Source organism: Lissotriton vulgaris, chromosome 2_2, assembly GCF_964263255.1.
Source record: "Lissotriton vulgaris chromosome 2_2, aLisVul1.2, whole genome shotgun sequence".
Lineage (NCBI taxonomy): Eukaryota > Metazoa > Chordata > Amphibia > Caudata > Salamandridae > Lissotriton > Lissotriton vulgaris.
Window position 1 is genome coordinate 165223502 of NC_141688.1, and position 22236 is coordinate 165245737.

General features: G+C 43.3%; 1 protein-coding gene across 2 annotated transcripts in view; it reads left to right on the forward strand.

Annotated features, from left to right (window-relative positions):
- LUZP2 (leucine zipper protein 2) overlaps window positions 1-22236 on the forward strand; it is a 1380972-nt gene that overhangs the window by 679413 nt on the left and 679323 nt on the right. For both annotated transcript variants that reach the window (XM_086959880.1, XM_086959879.1), the window contains exon 5: window positions 16608-16670. In XM_086959880.1, the coding sequence (XP_086816006.1) occupies window positions 16608-16670 (63 nt within the window). The remainder of the gene's footprint in view (window positions 1-16607; window positions 16671-22236) is intronic.

A 22236-nucleotide genomic window follows, 5' to 3' on the forward strand; every position in this document is an offset into this window, starting at 1 on the left:
AAATAGGGCATAGTAGTACATTGATGTTAGTCTGCCCTCACATTTAAATAAAACCCAATAGCTAGTTTTGCTGTTTAGGCTGTTCTAGATGTTTCCCAGAGCAGGCCGCAGTACGATTCAAAATTGTATTATATATCTACCTGCCAAATTAAAAGGCTGTTTCTTTTATAATATTCAAAATGTATTTTAATGAGATTTTTGGAAAAGTAGGTTTATAAAAATGTGCATCATGGTGCTTGAGCCAGAGCTGCATCTCATCACATCAACAGTCCAATTTTCAATCTCACCAGCACAGCTTCCGCACAATCTGTTTTATCTGTGATTTAAAACTCAGTTGTATTTCCGCCTTTCATGTGGGTCTCTGCCCTAGTCCACCGTGGCTATGGTGCAGTTTGAGTGGAGGGCAGGACTTGAACTCAGCACCTACTTCTGCCTACACTTTCACTCTAAGAAGCCGGTAGTGTAGTTCTCACCGCAATTGCCTCTATTTGAGACACATGCTGCAGCGGACACGCAGAGCTGGCGCACCAAAGGCAAGCCTGTCTGCGCCTGGCCGCCCAGTTTCCACACACACAGCGCTAGCGCAGGATTTTACTCAGGTGACTTTAGTAGCTCACTAACACAATATTCTCGGGAGACTCTACTGCACCTTAGACCTACAGGAAAACCCTGCCTGGGCATTCCCTATGAACCACACCTGAGTGCAGAGAAAAAAGCATGTCCCCGTTGCACCACTGTGGTTCACAGTCTTCCCCTTCCTCAAGCGAGATGCGGGCGCTCTAAGCATACAAACCCAGACATAGGTTACAATATTACTCGCTGTTTACTTCTCAACACTAGATCCCTTATAAAAAATGCCTTAGCATTTCACGACCTCATGGAGGAGCACGCAATTGATAAAACCTTCAACACAGAAGCCTGAGCTGATCCCTCCTCGAAAACAGGTCTCCCAGGGGTCCTTCCCCCGGGCTTTAAAATCTATACGAAGATAGAGCTTATAGCTCGTAAGGGTCTCAATGTTCAGTTTCAATCAATCCCTGATTTAAAAAAAGGCGAGGTAGCCACCTTTAAAATCAGTCTCGACAGCCAGAACACCTTCAATGGCACACTCATTTATAGCCCACCATTAGCTAAATTCAACTTTCTAAACTCTATAGGGCAGCTCATTCGGGGTGGACTGTTCTCATGAGGCACAGGGTCAAGACTGATTTGCATATGGACATGTCTGAACTGGGGTCGCTTGGTGAGCAAAATAACAATGGATTAAAGCCAGATCTGTCACTGGGGTGACTGTTTTGCCATTGTGCAACATTCCGTCCATCATCTTGTGTGTTTTGCTGTTCACCCTATGTGCGAAGGGTATGCCCAAACATAGGTCCCTTGCTCACTAAGCCACTGGAGTCAAGCTATCCTGGCTGAAGATGACTGCATTTGTCACCCCAAGTGGGATGGGTATGCTCAGACGTGAGTCCCATGCGCTCCACACCACTGGATTCAAGCAAGCCGGGCTGAAGACGGCTGGAATGCCAGAAACCGGTCCTCGGAAGCTTTTTTCCGGTCCAGGGAAGGCATGGCTTTGCAGTTCCGGCTGGACTGTTCCCATGAGGCACAGGGTCAGACTGATTTGCATATGGCCATGTCTGAACTGGGTTGGTGTGGAGTGCAAAAAATGATGGATTTAGGCCCAGATCTCTGTACTGGGGTGAATGTATGACATTGTTCTGCATTCTGTCCATCAACTGTGGTTTTTGCATTTGTCATCCCGAGTGGGATGGGTATGCTCAGACGTGAGTCCCATGTGCTCCACACCACTGGATTCAAGCAAGCCGGGCTGAAGACGGCTGGAATGCCATAAACCAGTCCTCGAAGCTTGTTTCCGGTCCAGGGAAGGCATGGCTTGGCTGTTCTGGTTGGACTGTTCCCATGAGGCACAGGGTCAGACTGATTTGCACATGGCCATGTCTGAACTGGGGTGGTGTGGAGTGCAAAAAAACGATGGATTTAGGCCCAGATCTCTGTACTGGGGTGAATGTATGACATTGTTCTGCATTCTGTCCATCAACTGTGGTTTTTGCATTTGTCACCCGAGTGGGATGGGTATGCTCAGACGTGAGTCCCATGCACTCCACACCACTGGATTCAAGCAAGCCGGGCTGAAGACGGCTGGAATGCCAGAAATCGGTCCTCGGAAGCTTGTTTCCGGTCCAGGGAAGGCATGGCTTGGCAGTTCTGGCTGGACTGTTCCCATGAGGCACAGGGTCAGACTGATTTTCATATGGCCATGTCTGAACTGGGGTGGTGTGGAGTGCAAAAAAACGATGGATTTAGGCCCCGATCTATGCACTGGGGTGAATGTATGACATTGTTCTGCATTCTGTCCATCAACTGTGGTTTTTGCATTTGTCACCCCGAGTAGGATGGGTATGCTCAGACGTGAGTCCCATGCGCTCCACACCACTGGATTCAAGCAAGCCGGGCTGAAGACGGCTGGAATACCAGAAACCGGTCCTCGGAAGCTTGTTTCCGGTCCAGGGAAGGAATGGCTTGGCAGTTCCGGCTGGACTGTTCCCATGAGGCACAGGGTCAGACTGATTTGCACATGGCCGACGACACCCAGCTGATCCTCTCCCTGACCAACAACCCCGCCGCCGCCAGAGCCAACCTGCACGAAGGGATGAAAGAGGTAGCCGAGTGGATGACGACCAGCCGCCTGAAACTGAACTCGGACAAGACGGAGGTCCTCATCCTGGGCTCCTCACCCTCCGCCTGGGACGACTCCTGGTGGCCTCCCGCCCTGGGCAACGCACCCAAACCGACAGACCATGCACGCAACCTGGGCTTCATCCTGGACTCCTCCCTCTCCATGACCAGGCAAGTCAACAACGTCTCCTCGGCGTGCTTCAACATCCTACGCATGCTACGGAAGATCTTCTGGTGGATCCCCACCGAGACCAGGAAGACCGTCACCCAGGCCCTCGTCACCAGCCGACTGGACTACGGCAACGCCCTCTACGCCGGTACCACCGCCAAGCTCCAGAAGAGACTCCAGCGGATCCAGAACGCCTCAGCCAGACTCATCCTCGACATCCCACGAACCAGCCACATCTCCGGGCATCTGAGAGACCTTCACTGGCTCCCCGTCAACAAAAGAATCACCTTCCGCCTCCTCACCCACGCACACAAAGCCCTACACGACCAAGGCCCGAGCTACCTCAACAGCCGAGTCAACTTCTACGCTCCCAAACGCCACCTCCGATCAGCCAACCACGCCCTCGCCGCCGTCCCCCGCATCCGAAGAGCGACTACAGGAGGAAGGTCCTTCTCCTACCTGGCCGCCAAGACCTGGAACTCCCTCCCGACCGACCTGCGCCTGACCCAAGACCACCTCTCCTTCAGGAAGAAGCTGAAGACCTGGCTGTTCGAGCAGTAGCTGCACCCCCCCCACCCCCAGCGCCTTGAGACCCTACGGGTATGTAGCGCGCTCTATAAATGTCATTTATTGATTGATTGATGGCCATGTCTGAACTGGGGTGGTGTGGAGTGCAAAAAAACTATGGATTTAGGCCCAGATCTCTGTGGACCAAAACGGAACGTCAGTAGATATTTAAGTGTTGTAAAGGCCCACAGATAGGTATTTTTTTGCATAGAATCTCACAGTTTACCCTAGTAGGAATGGTATACATTTTTGTCACCCACTGTGATAAACCATGGATATGAGAGGTTTGCTCTGTGAGAATCCTTGTTAGGCCCTATTAAGAGACAAAGGATTTTGCTTAGCCAACTGTAATTTCTAATGTTATGACTGTGTGTCTGATTGATGCCTTGTGGAAACACTTATTATCCACATTGTGCGCCCTAGTTAGTTATGGTAGCAAACTATAAATGTCTGTCTGTTGCACTGGAAATGCTATGCCCAATGCCATAAATCCGGTCTACTTATTTATTTTAGATTATGACAAAAGTAGTTAGTCTAGCTTATTAATTGTGAAAAGCACATGTAGAAGCCAATAAGCCTTTAAATGTTAATGGTCTCACATTAAATTACAAGTGATCGGCAGGAATTTCGTTACGTGCAATCTCACAGATTATCATGGGTTTTTACTGTGCTGTTAGTAGGCCCTGTTGAGAGGGATTGTGTACTGTTTTGCATGCTGTATTTTTCTACATGTTTGTCATTTTATAACTATATGCATGATGGTCGCCAATGAGTGGTACTTGAATAGGCAGGTGTTGGATAAAGTGTAAAGCTGTTGTAAAAGTGTATAGGCTTTATTGATTCATTGGAAATAATCATGCCAGATTTTATAGGTGTCATATTTTTATTTTTAAATTCGATGACAAAGCCAGTAGACATGCCCTATGTATTGAGAAAAGGATGTGTTAAAGACAATAGGCGTTTAAGGATGGATCATTATTATACTGCGTCAATGCTTGTTGGCTGGCATTTTGTTACATAGAATTTCACAGATTACTGTTGTATGCAAGGTTTACATGTTAGTGATCTACCCGAATAAACTGTCTGAATAGAAGATATGCACTTCAAAAATCCTTGTTAGTTCCTCTTAAGAGAGATAGATTTTGCATTGCCAACTGTAATTTTCAATGCACTTGTACCTTTATGACTACAAGCCGGAGAACTGCCTTGTGGAAAGTTTACTCTCAGTACAATGAGCTGACGCTGGTTGCTGACAAGCAAATGATGAATGCAATATGCCTGATTGTGTATTATACGTAGTTACAAAAAAGGCAGTAGCTGACATACTGATTCTGAAAAGCATCTGCTAATGTCAATAGATATTTATAAGGGGATTGTTATTACTTTGAATTCTAGCCCACAGAAAGGTTTTTTTTTATATGGAATGCTCTAGATTACCTTAGCAGGCAACGGTGTTGGTGTTATGACAAACCATGAGTATAGTTATGTTATGTTATGTTATGTTATGTTAAAATGGGACTTTTATAGCGCAACGGCTACTCCAAAGGAGTGTCCCGGCGCTTTGTGCTCCAGACCAAAGAAAGAGCTGGAAAACATAACAGTAAAAAGAGCAGGGGCCTAAAAGGGGAGACAGATTATCCAGCGAACAGCCAGGTTTTTAAGTCTTTCCTGAAGACAAGCAGGTTAGCGGTGTTTCGCAAGGACACCGGTAAGGAATTCCATAGCTGAGGAGCAAGGAATCTAAAGGACCGGCCGCCTAGCCGAGCCCTTTTGATGCGTGGCACCCGAGCCAAAGCCAAAGCTTCTGACCTGAGGGATCGTACAGGTCGATAGAAATCCAGCCTCCTCTGAAGATATTTGGCACCATTGCCATGCAAGGCCTTATGGGCGAGAGTCATGGCCTTGAACAGTATCCTCTTCCGCACCGGAAGCCAGTGAAGGGATACAAGGAGATTGGAGACACTGGTGCGGCGGTGCAGGCCAAAAATTGCACGAGCAGCAGCGTTCTGGGTAACCTGCAAACGCTGGAGGAGGTATTCAGGCAGACCCAGATATAGGACATTTGCATAGTCCAATCTGGACCCTATGAGTGCCTGAACAGTGATCCTCCGATGTTCCTCCGAGAGAAGGGGAAAGAACGTGCGTAGCATTCTGAGGATCCCAAAGCAAGTTCCCGTAAGAGTAGAGACCTGGGATTTGAGCGAGAGCTCGTTGTCAATTTTAACTCCCAGGTTCTTAGCCCACTTAGAGGACTGAGTGGGAGGGAACATGTCAGCAGGCCACCATCCCTGCCAATCTGGTTCCGATGGGCATCCGAAGAATAGTATTTCGGATTTGTCCGAGTTGCACTTGAGGCTGTTGTGTGAAAACCAGCTAAAGACAGCCCCAAGGCACTCGCGGATCCTTTCTCCATCGAACTCTTCGCTCTTACGACAGGTGAATAGGAGCTGGGTGTCGTCAGCATAAGAGACGATCCGGGCCCCATAGGACTCCGCCAATGTCGCCAGAAGGGTCATAAGGATGTTAAATAGAGTGGGGCTCAATACAGAGCCCTGAGGCACTCCGACTCCCAATGGCGGCATCTCGGCGGACCCGGGTGGGACCCAGACCGTCTGCCGGCGGTTGGCCAGAAAGGAACGAAACCAGTTGAGCACCGTCCCCCCTAGTCCGATGTCATGGAGTCTAGTGAGGAGATCCTCATGGGGGACGGTGTCAAACGCCGCCGACAGGTCTAACATGACTAACATCACCCTGCCCCCCGTGTCCAGCACCTCCTTTACGATCTCCGAGACTTCCAGGAGCGCCGTCTCGGTGCTTAATTTGGAACGAAAGCCCGATTGGGATTCATGAAGTAACTCATTAGACTCCAGGAAGTTAGAAAGCACGCTGTGCACGTGTTTCTCTAGGATCTTGGTCAGTGCTGGAAGGAGCGAGATTGGCCTATAATTGGAAGGCGCCTCTGGGTCAAGATTGGGCTTCTTGATCAGGGGGATGACCATGGCTTGTTTCCAGGCCTGGGGCAGAAAACCCTGACTCAGGGATAGATTGAGGATAGGATTAGCTATAGGGTTGATGACGTCTGCCATTTTTCGCTAAGAATTTTGCTGGGCACGGATCTAACGGTGAGCCCGATTTAAGGTTCCTCATCAAGGCTAGGGATGCGGCAACCGGAAGGGGAGGAAAGTCTAGCAAAGCTGGGCCAGGAGGAGACAGAGAAGCTGTCTCAGTCGACATCGTAGATAAGTCATCTAAAGATCTCAACGGGAAAGAATCCTGAATTTGCCTGATTTTGGTGGTGAAGAAATTGGCAATAGTATTAGCCCAGGTCTCCACCGGAGCACCCTGAGTAGAGATTGACCGGGGGCTGGTGAATTCGCGCACAATAGAAAAAATCTCCTTACAGGAGTTAGCTGCGTCTTCAATCCTTTTGGCGAAGTAACATTTCTTGCCCTGAAGAATTAGATCATGGTATGGCTTCATCATGATTTTATAACGTTGTTTAGCCTCAGGCTCATACTGGACTCTCCAGGTCCGCTCAGCAACTTTACATTGCCTACGGGCGTGGGCTAATTCCTCCGTGAACCAGGGGGCAGAGACCCGTAGGGCAGCAGACCTGGGTGGCTGTAAGGGAGCAAGCTCATTTAGTCTGGCAAGAAGCCAGGATTGCAGGCACTCCAGATCTTTCTTCAGGTCGCCCGTACAGGACACAGGGTGATCTGCCAGAGCATGCGTTAGCATATATAGATGATTTGCACTGTTATGAGAGATGGTATTTTGCTTTGCCAACTGTAATTTTGTATCCATCCACATTTTTTGGCCGTGCGCATGTTGGTCGCCTTGTGGGAAAGCTTATGCTCAGCAAAATAGGCCTAAATTAGTTATGGCAACCAAAACAGCTCTGAGCGTGATTGGTGTGCAGGGAAATGTTATGCCCGATATGATAGGTTGGTCTTTTCATTATGATGAGTTATTACTAAGGCAGTAGGTCTGCCTTATTGCAAAAAACATTTGGTAAAGCCACTAGGGCTCTAACAGTTCATGCCTATCACATTATGTTTTAGCTAATAGAAAAGTATATGGTTGCATGCAAACCCACGGCTTAGCAAGGCATGGAAGAGTTTTAGGGGCAGATGTATCATCACCATCATTTGCGATTCTCAAATAGTGATTTTTTAGAAATCGCTATTTGAGAATTCAATTTGGGATGTATGTAGAAAATCACAATTTTTTTGCGGTTTCTTAATATTCCTAAATTGCGATTTGCAAATTGCAAAATCGCAATTAAGGAATCATTTCCCATTCATTTCTGTGGGCCAGGATTCCCTTAGGAATGATTGGGAAGTGATTCTGGAGGACACCCTTCTGCACCCCATGAATTTTACATGTGTGCACATGTGGCGCACATTAATGATGTAAGTGCCTGTATGAGCGCCACATGGCACCTTCACAAATGCCAAATAGTGTGTTTGTGACAGAAATCGCAAATTAACACCAACTTGTAGTTGGTGGTGCATTCGCGATTTTGTTACGGTGAATTCGCTAAACTTAAGTGTTTCTTACATAGCATTTAAGAAATCGCTTTTTGCGATTCCTTAAATGCTTGCGCAAAGTTAAGGAATCTCACATTTTGTGATTCCTTAATTTTGCAATGCCATTTCCTTCATATATCCCATTTTCCTGCTTTTTAGTCGCAAATGCTGATTTTTTGCGAATTGCAGTGTTTGTGACTAAATATCCTGTTGATACATCTGCCCCTTAGCGTTGGTCACTCACTATGGTAAACCTCGAAGGTAGAATTTCACTTTAATGATTCTTGTGGGCTCTACTGAGAGAGGTTGTATATTGTTCTGTAACTGTAATTTTGTACATAGTTTTAATTTTATAAATGTATGCCTGATGATTGTCAATTTATTTTCACTTCAGTGGGCATAGGTTATATATAGTGTCAAGCCTCTGGTAAAGGCTTGCTGCCTTATTGGCTCATTGGGAAAAGTTAAGTCAGACTCCTTAGGTGTGATCTGTTTATAATGCAAGGTTATGAGAAAAGGAGTAGAAATTACCTACTTTTGTGAAAATCATGTGTTTAAGACAATAGGCTCTTATAGGTTGATTGCTATTACACTGTTGTAATACCTGTAGGCGAGTATTTATTTACATGGAATTGGCAAGAGTATTATATTATGCATAGGTTTTGTTGTTGGTGACCTTTCCGAACCAACAAGGGATGTATACAATTTGCACTGTGGTAATCCTTATTGTAATTTAATTACAGTACACCAGATAGTTGCCTTGTGGGAAGGCTTATGAGGCAAGGCAGTAGGTATGAGTTGCTCATTGTGGCAAGCCCATGATAAAGATTATAGGCCTGATTTTTTACAATGAATAATTATGACAAATGCAGTAGGCCTGACATATTGATTGTGAAAAGCATATGTTTAATGTTTTAAAGCCTACAGATAGGTATTTTGTTACATGGAATCTCATAGATTACCATGGTAGGAAAGGGTTTTGGTGCTGGTTAACTTGTCTTACAAACCATGGGTATGAGAGATTTGTACTATTAGAATACATGCTGACCCCACTAAAGGGAGGTTGTAGTTTGCTTTGCCTGTAGTTATTGTGTATACTATGTAATTTATGACTGCAAACCAAACAGGTGTTTTGTGAGAAAGTCTACAATCAGTGTAAGAGGTGTCAGCTGGTCACTATAATAAGTCAATGACAACAGTTACTGGCATGATTGGGAAAAAACTGCTTATTTGAAGAGTTATCTTAAATGCGTTAGGGCTGTTATATTGATTGTGAAAAGCATATGTTAAAATCGATGGGTATTAAAGGGTGGATTGTTATTGCTCTTTATTAAAGCATATAAATAGGTATTTTTGTATATGAAATGCCTTAATTACCTTTGTGGGGAATTATTTTGTTGTTGGTTACTGCCTCTGATAAACCCTGGATCGATAAGAGTTGCTCAGTAATCATTCTTGCTAGAATCTCTTCTTAACTTTATGCCATGATCTTCTAATTAAAATAATATTAAATAATACCTCAATATCTATAATACATGTCAATTTAATTTAATACATAGAGGGCCTTTGTGTCACATCTGTTCTGCCATTGGTCTGTCAGAGTGTCATTTACAGTCTGCTCCCATTTATGACAACATGGTATGATGGTTCAATTCACATCATTCATTGGCTTTCTTAAATCTTTCTCTTTGAGTGACGCCATTTTCTGTTCACGTTACATGCACTGGAAAATCAGTGTACTTCAGTATCAGGGCTAGTTGGTCCTTTATCATTACCCTTTAGATTATTTCAGTTCAGTTCAGTTCAGTTCTACTTTATTCTGATACGATAGTACCCATAAAAGCACGAGAAACACAAATTCATCACAATAGTTAATACAAAAAATTAAAATTTAATATTCAGATATCCAAAGTGCCTTGTGCAAAACTAACCATCAAGTTGATATATACAATTATTAAAAACAATTCACAAATTATATCATACATTGTCAGCGGTCCATCATAGATCTCCGCGCCCTTGTTGCGGTTTTGAGAAAAGTGCCAGTGCGGAAGATTAGTTCAACATCATCTAAATCTAGTATTGATCAGTACGCTTCCTCCAGGGTGATTGGTCTTCTTTTGTTAAAAGATGGATATAAAAACTGCTTAGAGTATTTGATATCATATATACAGAACAATATGAAGTGCATAATAGTTTGCTCACTCTTCCCATCACAAGAACTCAAGTTAAAACTGAGATTTTGGCTATAACCAAGTGGAAAGCAAAGTGCAAATCAAATTGTATCAGCTCTTCGTCGAAACAATAGGCTTGCTTCCCAGTGACTCATCGGTAAAGTCAAATACATGTGAAGCAGATAACAATATTGTTCAATAGCCATGTAGTTACGCACATTTGATTTCCTGGACTCTACCAACTCCCGCTCATTATTATATAGGGAGTACAAAGCATTCTGCATTTCCTTTTTTGCAACTGAGGCTGCTAATATGGGATCCCGGAAGACCTTTTCTTAATTTATACTGCGCAAGCTACTCAGCACAGCGCTTAGCCATGGGATTTCTAGGCCCTTGTCACAATGTAAGCAGTCCTTAATAATCAGCTGTGTCAAGGACGCCGCTATATTCTTCCACACTGATACCCACATAAGTGCCGGATGTGCCCGGACAAAATCAGTTATAAAATTAATATTGAGCTCTTTGTGACATATGTATTGGGGGGTGGAAATTGGGGTTCTCAGTAATTTTCTGCAAAACCTATTTTCTTCCTGCTGGATTACTGAGCAGTTGACCATTACCCAGATCTCGTCACCGTATGTGGCCACCAGAGTGCACTGAAGTTTATATATTTTCTGTACAGCTAAAAGAGCGCCCGTGGTCTTAGGATGAGGTAAACTTCAAATTGAATTAGTGGCCTTTGAGAACTTGCTCCTGGCGTGAGCGAAATGCTCACTCCAGGAGCCGTTCGCAGCAAAGGCCACTCCTAAATAAACAAAAGATCTTACTGAAGTCAATTTTTGCCCATCTATTATGATCGGGCCTACATCACGCTTCCCCGGGCCACTACTCATCACATTTAGATTATTTGTTCCTCCTCTATATATTTTACTATTTGTGAAGAGGATACTACAGAAATCCAGGGCGTGCCAATGGATGGCTTGCTTGCTGTCCATTTCATCTGCAGAGCACTACGTGGCTACTTCCTAGAAACTTTGGGCCTTTTTTATGAATGCCTGCATCACTTTTACGCCACCTTTGCATCATATTTTGTAATGCTGCAGCAGCGTAAATAATGCACCACATTGCGCAATATTTACAAAGTGATGATCACCGCTCCACATTATAGCTGCATCAGGTATAATATACCTGGTGGGCATTCCCCCGCAATAAAGTGTCGTAGGAGTGCTCAGCAAAATCTGTGAGATTTCACTGCAACACTTCTAGGATGCTACTGCATCAATATCTTACGCCTGCCTCACAGCAGCATAGTGTCTCTAGGAAGGTGCAGTGAAAACTGTTAAATCATTGTTTCCATGCACCACTACAACAGCTTTCATAAATAAGGCCTTATGAGGACATTATGTTATTTTACTGTCCTTGATGTATCATTGTTTTACCATTTCAAGAATGCAAACATATTGGTTCTATATGGATGGCTGACTGCATTACTGGCTCACAACAGTGGCAGCTCCTTCGGTAATGCGGAGGAGCTTTGCCCCAGTGGAAAAATATGATGATAATAACAGCATGTTATTATCATTTTATTTTTCAGTACTGGCTATGTTGTGTTTCTCTGAGGTGCCGGTGGGGTTGGGATGCCAAACGAGCAGGGGTGGGAGTGCTGGCCTTCATCTAAGTGTGCATGAATGTTTGGACCGGCCTAAAAAAACATGAGCACATAGCATGTCCTCCACCTGGCACAGCTGAACATACACAGGCTCCCACTATTTGTCTGAGCACCAAACCAGGCCTCTCATACCAATCATGGCTCTACTGTAATGCTGATGACAACAGCGTAATGATTGGCTTAGGGAAGTTTGGAAGCCTTTGTGCCTCCTCTGCCGACCCAAGAGGACGGTGGAGAGGTGGCGGCTGGCAGGTAAGTGACATTGTCTTTTCTTTTTAATTTCCCCCTTCCCCTTCCCACCTTTAGCAGTCTCTACTGTCTCCTCAGTGTTTTAGTGGACACAACATGAGCTTGCTTTGCACAGCTTCTTTTAGGAAACATATATTATTGTATGATAAAATAGTATTGTGATTGCTTAGCAAATCATGAACAAATGATAGAACAAGCATTTACAATGCAGAAGTTCTCGCATTTGCAAGAGTTTGTTCTATTGGCATTGGAAATGACAGGGCCTTTTATTTATGTGTTTGGAAAACCTGCAAGTGCTGCGTAAACCTGTACTTTGTACTTATAGTGGTTACTTATGAGAAGCAAGGCTGGCAGCGACTGCATCTCTTTTACTACCTGCCTTGCTTCTTGTAAGCAAGGACTATAAGTACAAAGTGGGTGTTTACACACCGCTTGCAGGTTTTGTAAACACATAAATAAAAGGCATTGTCATTTACAATGCCAATAATGCAAACTCTCGCAAATGCGAGACCTATTGCATTGCAAATGCTTGTTTTTCTTTGCAAGGTGCTTTTCATAGTCATATTAACTGTTACCAGCTCCATTAGGTAATTTACCATAACAGCTCATCTGGCACTTCCTACACCCCCTCTCGCTTCTAATACCCTGAATATTAAATGGGACTATGACCCAATTAAATGGTATTCATTCAATGACTATTTGCTTTTGAAAGCGGGTGCACTTATAAAAAAAAGAAAAAACGTTCCCACAGTAGTAAAAAACTAACATGTTGTGCCATGATGTAATTTACCACATTGTTACACGTGTCACCACTTTTATGTGGAGAAGTGTGGCTCACTGGTTAGAGGAGGCAGACCTGGAAGCAGAGGTCAGCCTAGGACCAGGATTCAATTCCCGGCTCGGCAGGGTCTTGAGTCCTAAAATGTCCATGGACTTGACAATTCTTGCTCCGGTGCCTACTCGATTCACGGGTTCACACTCTGCGACTCTGGGAAATAGCTTGCTTTATTCCCTACAATGGCCCCTTGCGGTGGGATGCCTGGCTTTCACCTTGTGGATACCCTGCTGGGGTTATCTCACAGGGGAATACCAGGACGGGTTCCCTAAGCAAGCGCTTAGAAACTGCTAGGTGATTTGTGCTATATAAATTCCTGTACATTTACATTCCTGTACATTTATATGTCAGAATATGGCGTCGTTTTGATGTCATGACAAGGAGATTTCATGGTTAACTGATTTCCTGTCTCTGGGCTTCCTACAGATCTTGCCTCTATTAAATAATTTAAAGGTCACCTTCGACTTCCCCTGGTGCCCTTGATCATTCTCTGGCACCAGCATCCTTCTCTGGTACCCCCATCCTTTCCTGACACCCCACTCCAAAAAGGCACTTCTTTTCTGCCCTCTTAAGAGTAGCTAAGGAACAGCTAGTGATCTCTCTAGTCAGCCTCTCTCCTAATAACCTCTAAATGATCATCTCTTTCCGAAACCTTTTTAAAATATATTAATTTACACTTTAGTGTCATGTCACTCGTTTTTGACAGCCCCGATATTAACTGTGAATTCAACAATAAGCCAGTCCTTCGCTCCAGAAATGGTTTGGAGATGGTCACAGTCACATTCTCAGGGGTGTGCCTGGGAATCTGTGACTGCTATACTGTGTTCAAGAGAGCATCCAGGAAAATGAAATACAGCCCACTTGGAACTGCATGGTTGCCATTCAGTGAGTGAGTGAGTGAGTGAGTGTGCGAGTGAGGCGAGTGATCTCAATAGTTTCTAGGAAGTTCCACAGCATTTTTACCATCATGTTTCCTATGTTTCTATTGTCTTCGTTCCTTACAAACTACTGTCCCTGCTGCTTTTTGTTTCCCGCATTGCATTTTTTCCTCCCTTCTTTTGCATTATCACTCTTGCTCACTCATTCTCGTTTTTATTTTCTTTGAGCTTTCCATCATTCCTCTTTCTCCCTGTAGCCATGTTTAGTTCCTTTGCGTGCCTTGGTCCCCTCTTCACAACTGTCTGTTATCTATTTTGTGTTATGTATTCGCTTCTGTCTTGTGACCTCAGACTCGCAGCTCAATGTTACGAAGGACATTAAAAATCCAAGTGAATCTGTTCAGTTAACACCCCCGCTGGAAAGTGTCACAAAACCATTCAGTGGTAGATGGCCACCAACGTTTTGAAAGATGAATGGGGAGACTACATAGTTGCTAATCGTGTGGGGGGCAACCCCCCACTTGGGTGCAGATTATGGAAAAAGGGGAGTCAAGAGGGTTATACACTGGGGCATCCTTTGCCCACTATGTCAGTACAACATATGCCCCAAAGTTGCAAATAATTTATTAACTTAAGTACGCAAGTCAAATCTTACTCGTAGACAAGAGCTACTCAATAACGTGCAAAGTTAGATCTAGTCTGCAGCAACTACTGAAACAAGTGCAAAACATGGCAGCTAAGCTGGCCTACAGCCTCAGACAAACATGATCATACTTTTTTGCGCTGGCTCCCCATAAAGTAGAGAATTTAAGGTTTTGGTATTATAATAATGTTATTGTTTCCCGCCTCTTTCTGTTGTCTGGGTCTCTTCTAACCCCCTCCACGCCCTATCTATTGTAGCTTCCTAGCAGTAGAGCCACAATACAGTTCAACGTGCCTTACATATAATTTAATCACAGTAAAACAAATTGCCTACGTTCAAATGGCCGATGTAGTCCTAGGGCTCTGGGGTGGTGGTAAGTGAACGTTCTCCAATCGTGTGGTGCGTAGTCTCAGATGCTGCTGATTGTATGGCGCATAGGGCACTGGAATGTGGTAAGTAAGCGTTCACTCTAGCATTGCGCCCGGGGGTTTATGGGAGTGAGTGCTGGCTGTAATCCTTGGGCCTGCTCAGTACATGCTTCCTGGTTCTGACTGGTGGCGAGTGAATGTGTAGTAAAGAGGTGCCGGGATACCGGATACGGTAAGTAAAGGTTCACCATGGCCTTTGTGCCACGGGCTGGTGCGCGGTGGTGAGTGACTGTTCTCTTTAGTCCTGTAGCCTGGGTCTGGGAACACAAACATGCTTGCGGTGTATCCATCACCTTCTTACCCGTGTGTCTGAAGCCGAAAGCACAGAGGGGCCGCTATAAGGCGCACAGTTGTGATTACAGCTGGCAGAGCTTCCAGGACCCGCTGCCAGCTACAGTGCCCCCTCCGGCTGCCAACCAGGTTCCCCTCCATTGCCGCTTACAAGCGGGCAGTCAGCCCCGGCCATGAGCCTTCAAAGGGCCCAAAAGAGGCGGGCCAAGGAAAGCACAGCCAAACAGGACGAGCCCTTCCCGGCCGCGGCCGACTTGCCCGCACAGATTGTATTTATATGAAAAACCAAAAGAAACCAAAAGCTTGTTTTCAAAAGATGTGGTTACGTGTCTTTACTTTTACTAATTTTCTTTCAATGGGGGCATTGAGTCCTGATCCGAGCCAAGGTGCTGGAGTCGACATCAGCGCCCCAATTACCTGTCTGCTGTTTATTTGTTCCACGAGAAATGGTCTTCAGGCGCCAGATAGCATGTATTCATAGCTGCCAAGTTTTTAGATTACATATGAAAACATTCAGAACATTTAAGTATGCTTATGAGCTACATTCCATTGCTTTTGTGTAACATTTAAAGTGAAACTTAACTGTGATTAAAAACAAACAGCAAAGACGCAAGATGCCGTCTGCCGCGCGCTTGCATATCTTCTGTCCTGCGTGCGCTACACATGGAGTTGCCTCTCATGCGAGACAAGAGATGGGCATGTACAAGAGACAGACTGGAAATGAGCCCTACGCATGTGAACATCTCCTGTTCACGCATGTGTCCACATTTGCAGTCCGTCTCTTGCGCGTGCCCATCTCTTGTCTCGCATGAGAGGCAACTCCGTAAGAATAGTTCTCGCTGGCGACAGCGCTTTGCGCTGCGTCGCCAAGTGAGACCCAAACAGAAACTTGTGTATGGTGATTACTAACATGTGACAGGAAATTTGGTAGGTGCCTTGTCGGAGGGATCGTAAACTAGCACTCTGAAAGCCTGGAGATACATTTGGAGGGTGGAGCTATTGCTCGCTCTGTAAGGACTATGACAAGAGAGCGCAGCGATTTAACTTTTTGGGACAACATTAGTAATCAATAAATAAGCCATTTTTTCTGTTGTTTTCTCATTTGCAAGCTCATACTAAAGCATTTATAGGCTTCAGTATTTCTCACAGTAATAGGTCCATGCAAAGAGGGTTTCTTTCAAAGCCAGGAATACCCATACAAAGAATAACAATAAAAAGTAGGTATTTTGCTTTTAGAAATACAAATATGCTTTCTACATAATAATGCAATTATTGATTCTTTAAACGTAAGCCAAAACAGGAAATTTTCAAAATATCTGTGAATAATAGAGACAGGCTAGAGGAAATTGACATTTTTGGTTTGCTCAAATGAACACATCATCACTGGATTTGTGTGTTTTGTTAAGGTTTGAAATACAAATATTCAAGTTATAGTGTAGCTTTTTTCTTTCTTAAAAAAATATTCTGCATTCTTTCAGATCAATTTTTTAAAGACCGAAATGGAAAGGAAAAGCAAAATGATAAGAGATCTACAAAATGAGGTAAGGCTTGCATTTCTTTTTTTGTACTGAGACTAATTAGTCCATGACAAGTACTGGGTGCTCTTAGAATGGAAGATACCTATTTGTATTTCTATTTTATATACTACCTGCAACCACAACATGCAAAAACATTATCTTTTACAAAGTAGGGAACAACATTAGCTATGTAGAATAACAGTTTCTTCATACATCCGGCTATTCTTAATGCCAATAATGTGGAAATGAGTGATCAAACCGCAATAGGGTACGTACCCTATGGTTGCACTAGGGATCGCAAAAGTATCCCATTTAAGTTCAGAGGACATAGACTGGTGAGGGTGGATATAACTGTTGCGTGCTTATCTAGGATCCTGATCGATACTGTGACCTTATGCCCCTATTCGGCTATAAATCCATTTATTCCCTATATTGGCATAACCGTTCAAGTGCGATATTCGGAAAGTCATCTCTGGCCTCACACGAACAGAGCCACATTCCAGAATAGTTTTCTCTGCCACTTCCTTTGCAACCAACTAGTGCAATGACAGAGCAGAAGTCACTATCTGAGATTCCTAGATTAACACTCCGAGTTCTTCAACAAGATAAAAACTCAGCAAACCTGGAAATCCCCGCTTGCTGTGTTTTGATTAGTAATGGAACTCTAATGAGCAACTGATAGCTATCACTTCCTAGTGACATCTTTAATTGACATCTTATGTCCAGCAAACTTACGTCAAACCAGGCACCTGTCAGGTATAAATATTACCAACGTTGCCTTAAGCAATTGCCCGTTGTTAGCTGAAGCTAGCGCCCTGTTGCTGCAGCCTGCTGCCCATCGCCTGAAGCTGCTGATACCATTATCGCTGCTAAAGCCTGAAGGATGGTGTGGTGAAACTAGGAGCTGAACAGCTGTCCCTCTGCGAAGAGCCCAGCAGATGCCAGCTGCCTGCGGACGCTGTCCCCCCTCCTCCTCCTCGACGCGCTGAAGAGAGACGCTGTCTTTCTCCTGCTGAGAAATCCAGCTCCAGCGTTTCTGGTCTACCCTCGCGGGTGACTGGGATACCGAGTTTCCCTGAAGAAGATACCAGACCTCCATCATTCTATTCAGAGGTATGGTGTTGACTAAACCCTTAGTGAGAATTCTTGAAGCAAACCTTGGCAAAACTAACTTAAACTGAAGCTACTTACTTACTCCCCTCCCAAGTATTAGGCTTAGGTCAGGTACACTGGGGTAGGCGTAGTTAGAAGCACCAGTTGAGTATTTTAGCCTAATGTATATATGAATGTATATATGTTTTATTACTTTTAAACCATTGTATGGCTAAGAAACCATATCAATGCTTTTACAGTATTATTTCGCAATACTTTTCTTACTGTACGTACTTTTTATCATAACAAGTCTTGCAATTGTGGCAATACATTTCTCTTGTACGAGAAGAAAGACTGTTCAATAAATGTTAATCCTTTATTGACAAACGCCCGTCTCTCTATTCTCTACATATTGTGAAAGTAATCTGCACTAACCTGACTGAGTAAAATAACTGTCTATTGTTTGACACGACCCTAGAGATTGACTCTTGATCTGAGGAGCAAAGTTGTCATGTTGCACGGTTGTTGGAAAACTGAATCCCTTCTTGTCTGTGCCAGGGAAGCTGATCACTTCCTATTCAGTCAAGAAAGTTTCCAGTGACCTCTGAGCTAGTTGGTAACAAACCCAATTAAGTTTAGCATAGTCAGTAGAGGCCTGGAAGATCCGCACTTTTACGTCGATACTACTGTTTATGTTATTCCAATGCGCAGGGCCTAGTGGGAAACTAGGAACTACACTACATAACCTGAAATGTGCGGACAATCCTGCTGCTTATCTCGCGGTAGGTGTAGGAGAACTATGCAATTATCAATGTCTCTCGCTGCGAATCCAATACAGTATTTTGGTCAGTCAATGTGCAATTCATGACTCATAGGGCAAATAATCTTATCCTAGTTCCCACCTTTGATTTTGTTTGCTCCGATACTTCTTACATGTCTGCTCCCGAGGACCACAGACTTGAGCATGTGGCTACTCTAACAAAGTAAGAAGTCCCATGATTACTTGTCCTGATGAGAAGCTTCTACAATGAAACTATATCAAATTGCCATCAACAAAATGGCACACACAAACTTGATTGGCTATATCCAATGAAATTCAAGTGTATATGGAACATTATGATAAATGACTGAGGCTGTGTCCTTTAGATGAACACATACTAAGCTTTAGCCTTTTTTTTAACACTTTCTTCCTTACATGTTTTCAGAAGGATACAAAAGACGAGTCTCTTGTTTTTTTTTATCTAACGTACATTTAAACTTGAAAAACTGAACAGAATTGTGTGACTATAATGCGCTATTTTGTTTTTTTTTTAAACATGCTTTTCGCTCTCAATGTCTAGACGAAATACTTGTTGCTATACATGGCAATGCAATTTATTTTTAATGAGTTCCAGGAGAGCCATGTTTCTTTAATACAATTATGCACTGGTGAATGGATTGCTCTTGTTAGCTGAAATACAATTCTGGTGGCAGGCTAGAATTGACTTCCTGCAGACACAGTCCTTCTAACTTTTCACATGTATCACCTTAAATTCATCAACAGATTTGTGATGGTTGGTGGGCTGCACCATAGGAATGCATTGTTCTGGAAAATATCTGATTGACTCACTTGTCAATTATGATTGCACTGTGTCACAATAGTACTCTTCACCAACAATACTGATTGTGTTCCGTTACTAGATAGAAAAACATAATCGAAATAAAAGCTATTAAATTGGAGAGGAAAAATGTCCAGCAAATTAACACAACATCTTACTCATAATACTCCACTATCATGTGAAAGGGAACTTCTGAGTGTGCATGTGTAAAAAGTGTACATAGTTACATGTAAATGCCAATATAAAATATTGTGTACAGTAACCTTCTTTCCTGTAAAGGCACACCCAGAGATGGGCATGCCTATAGGAAAGTGTCAACAAGTACCATAGTTGACTACTTCTACAGGTCGAGGTTCAGGCTCATATTATGGTATGGCTCAACTCAGTACCAGAAGCAAAGTCACCACTGAAGTAAAGTCTTGATATCTAATCAGCCATTTTGGAGGAGCTTCCATTTCAAAATGCAATGACATTTGAGAAATGGTCAGAGACTGATTAGAGAGAGTCATATTATTTGATGCATAGAAAGTATGAATGGAGAGACCTGTCAGTGTTGTTGAAAATATTTTGTAAATGCACATACCCTTAGTGCCTCATAGAGGGTGAGAAGGTGTTGTGATGTTTTGTAACACAGTCTGTGCTCTGAGTACCTTCTCTTGTATACCTGACAGACCTTCCATATACACATGTCTATCAGACTGAACTTGTGCATGCAACTCATCTATCCATATTGAACCTCTGTGCTAGCTTGCATTGTCATTTGAATGGTTAAGCCCACACAACAAGGCACCCACCTTTTCATTACTGTCAATCAAAGCTTTGGTGCCGGTCTCCGCCATGTAATATTTAGCAGTTTTCTGAGGTATGCAAAACTCTTCTTCACCTCATGGTGCTGCTCCAAGAATGTAAGACTGTAAAGAAATATGTCAGCAGAGTCACTATGTAGAGTTAATACTGTCATAAACGTTCTGGATGAGGAGGTGAATGTACGTAATGAGATGATGAGGGAAAAATCAAAGTAATGACAATTACCAATAGGAAATTCAACTATTACTTCCTCATCTCTCTCCTCATCCTATCCCTTTCTACAATGAGGATATAACTGTGGATACTGACTAAATCACCTCAAGACAGAAGTATTGCTAAGTACACTCAAGAACTGTATTATTGACTTCAGCAAACTGAACTGCAACAGAAAAAATAATATGTGCTGACATAAATATCACCAAATATCTAAGCAATACTTGATTTTGAAAGACATTTCCAAATAACAAGTCATTCTCTTGAGTCGTTACTGTTTCTAGTGAGAAAGTAGTGTACACTAGTAGCCCATATTGCTCAACCATAGATGTCAGTGACACCCTAGCCCGCTCAGCTCAGGAGGCCGACATCCCTCTGGCTGACTACCTAACATTTTCTCTGAAAACCCTTCATCTGATACTGGTAGGTTGAAGAAATCACTGATTTACTCCAATGTGCTAAAATGACCTTGGATAACTTATATCCTCTCTTACCAGGACAAAGGTTGAGAGACTGTGTGAGGACTTTTGTCCTCTATCAAGGTACAGTTTTACTGTTCTTACCATAAGAAAATCTGCAACTTGGAATTGTCATTATTATCCGAATTGAGTAATGAAGGTGGAAGTGCAATCTTTGGATTTGTATGGAAGGAACAATTCCCCTTGAGGATAAAACTTGGACCTGATGTCAAGACAAGTGTATCCTCAAAAAGCCGCAGATAGGGGAATTGGCATAGAAGACAACACAATCCACCTAATCCACCTAATCTACTGACTTTTATGATTTCTACTGAAAACAAACTGTTCAACCACCTTCCAAACAGGCTTACAGAGGAGTTTCTGAAGAGATACCAGAATCATGGGAAGGTTCCAATGATGATACAGTTCCCTCAGACCAAGTTTCAATAAATCAAAACCCCTGAATAACCACTTCAGCAGAGACTGTATCGCAGATAAATCACCCGAATGTGACTTAAACAACATTAACTACTGACCATTAAACCTTCAAGGTATCTAAATATAGCTTCTATTCAAATCCTCCCTGTAAAAATAGAAAGAGTTTCTAATAAACACAAGTAAGATGGAATAAAGTATTAAACTGACACTTTGTTAAAGGACGAGCAATGAAAGGTAACTCAAAAGTCTTGACTGCTCAACTTCCACACTGATGGACTGAGTAGCCAAGAAGCGGCATCGGTAGAAAAAGTTTGATAGGAGGGCAGGAGACAGGGCAATTAATTATTCTTTCTCCGAGGCCATCAGATGAAAGAGGCCATCCTTAGCCACAGTTGAATTATGAACAAAACCTCTGCAAGTCCCTCTAAAAAATGTTTAGAACCCTTTGAATGAAGGTGAATTAAAGTAAAGGATAGTCTTTGGCCAAAGACATAGAAGAGCATCTCCCCTAACGGTTGAGGATCAAGGATTCTTGAATAGAATATAGACAGCAGGGCTTTCTAATGGCTTACAAATCCCAAATCACTGGCTTATCTTTAAAAAATCTGGGAGACTTGAGAAAATACTACTCAGGGGATCTAATTTGATATTGAATTTTCCTCAAATGTGAACTGAGAAAGGAGGTTTACTTCTGTCTAAAAACACACCTGAAGTGCAATATGATTCAGATTCACTGATCACATTCTGAAGTGGTTGTTTACATAGGCGTTGGCCACCATATTGCATGTTTGAATAACGACTGGCAATTCCTTACCACTGCATGCAAAATACGGAAGGGCCAGCCACAGAAAAACCTAAAAACATCTTTTTTGGACCACCTTCCCTGAATTGACTTTGAGCCTGTTGTCACTCCCCAGCCCAGACTGCTGGCATCTGTTGCTACGAATAGTGGGTCCAGGAAAGCAATATTTGTTACTGTTTTTA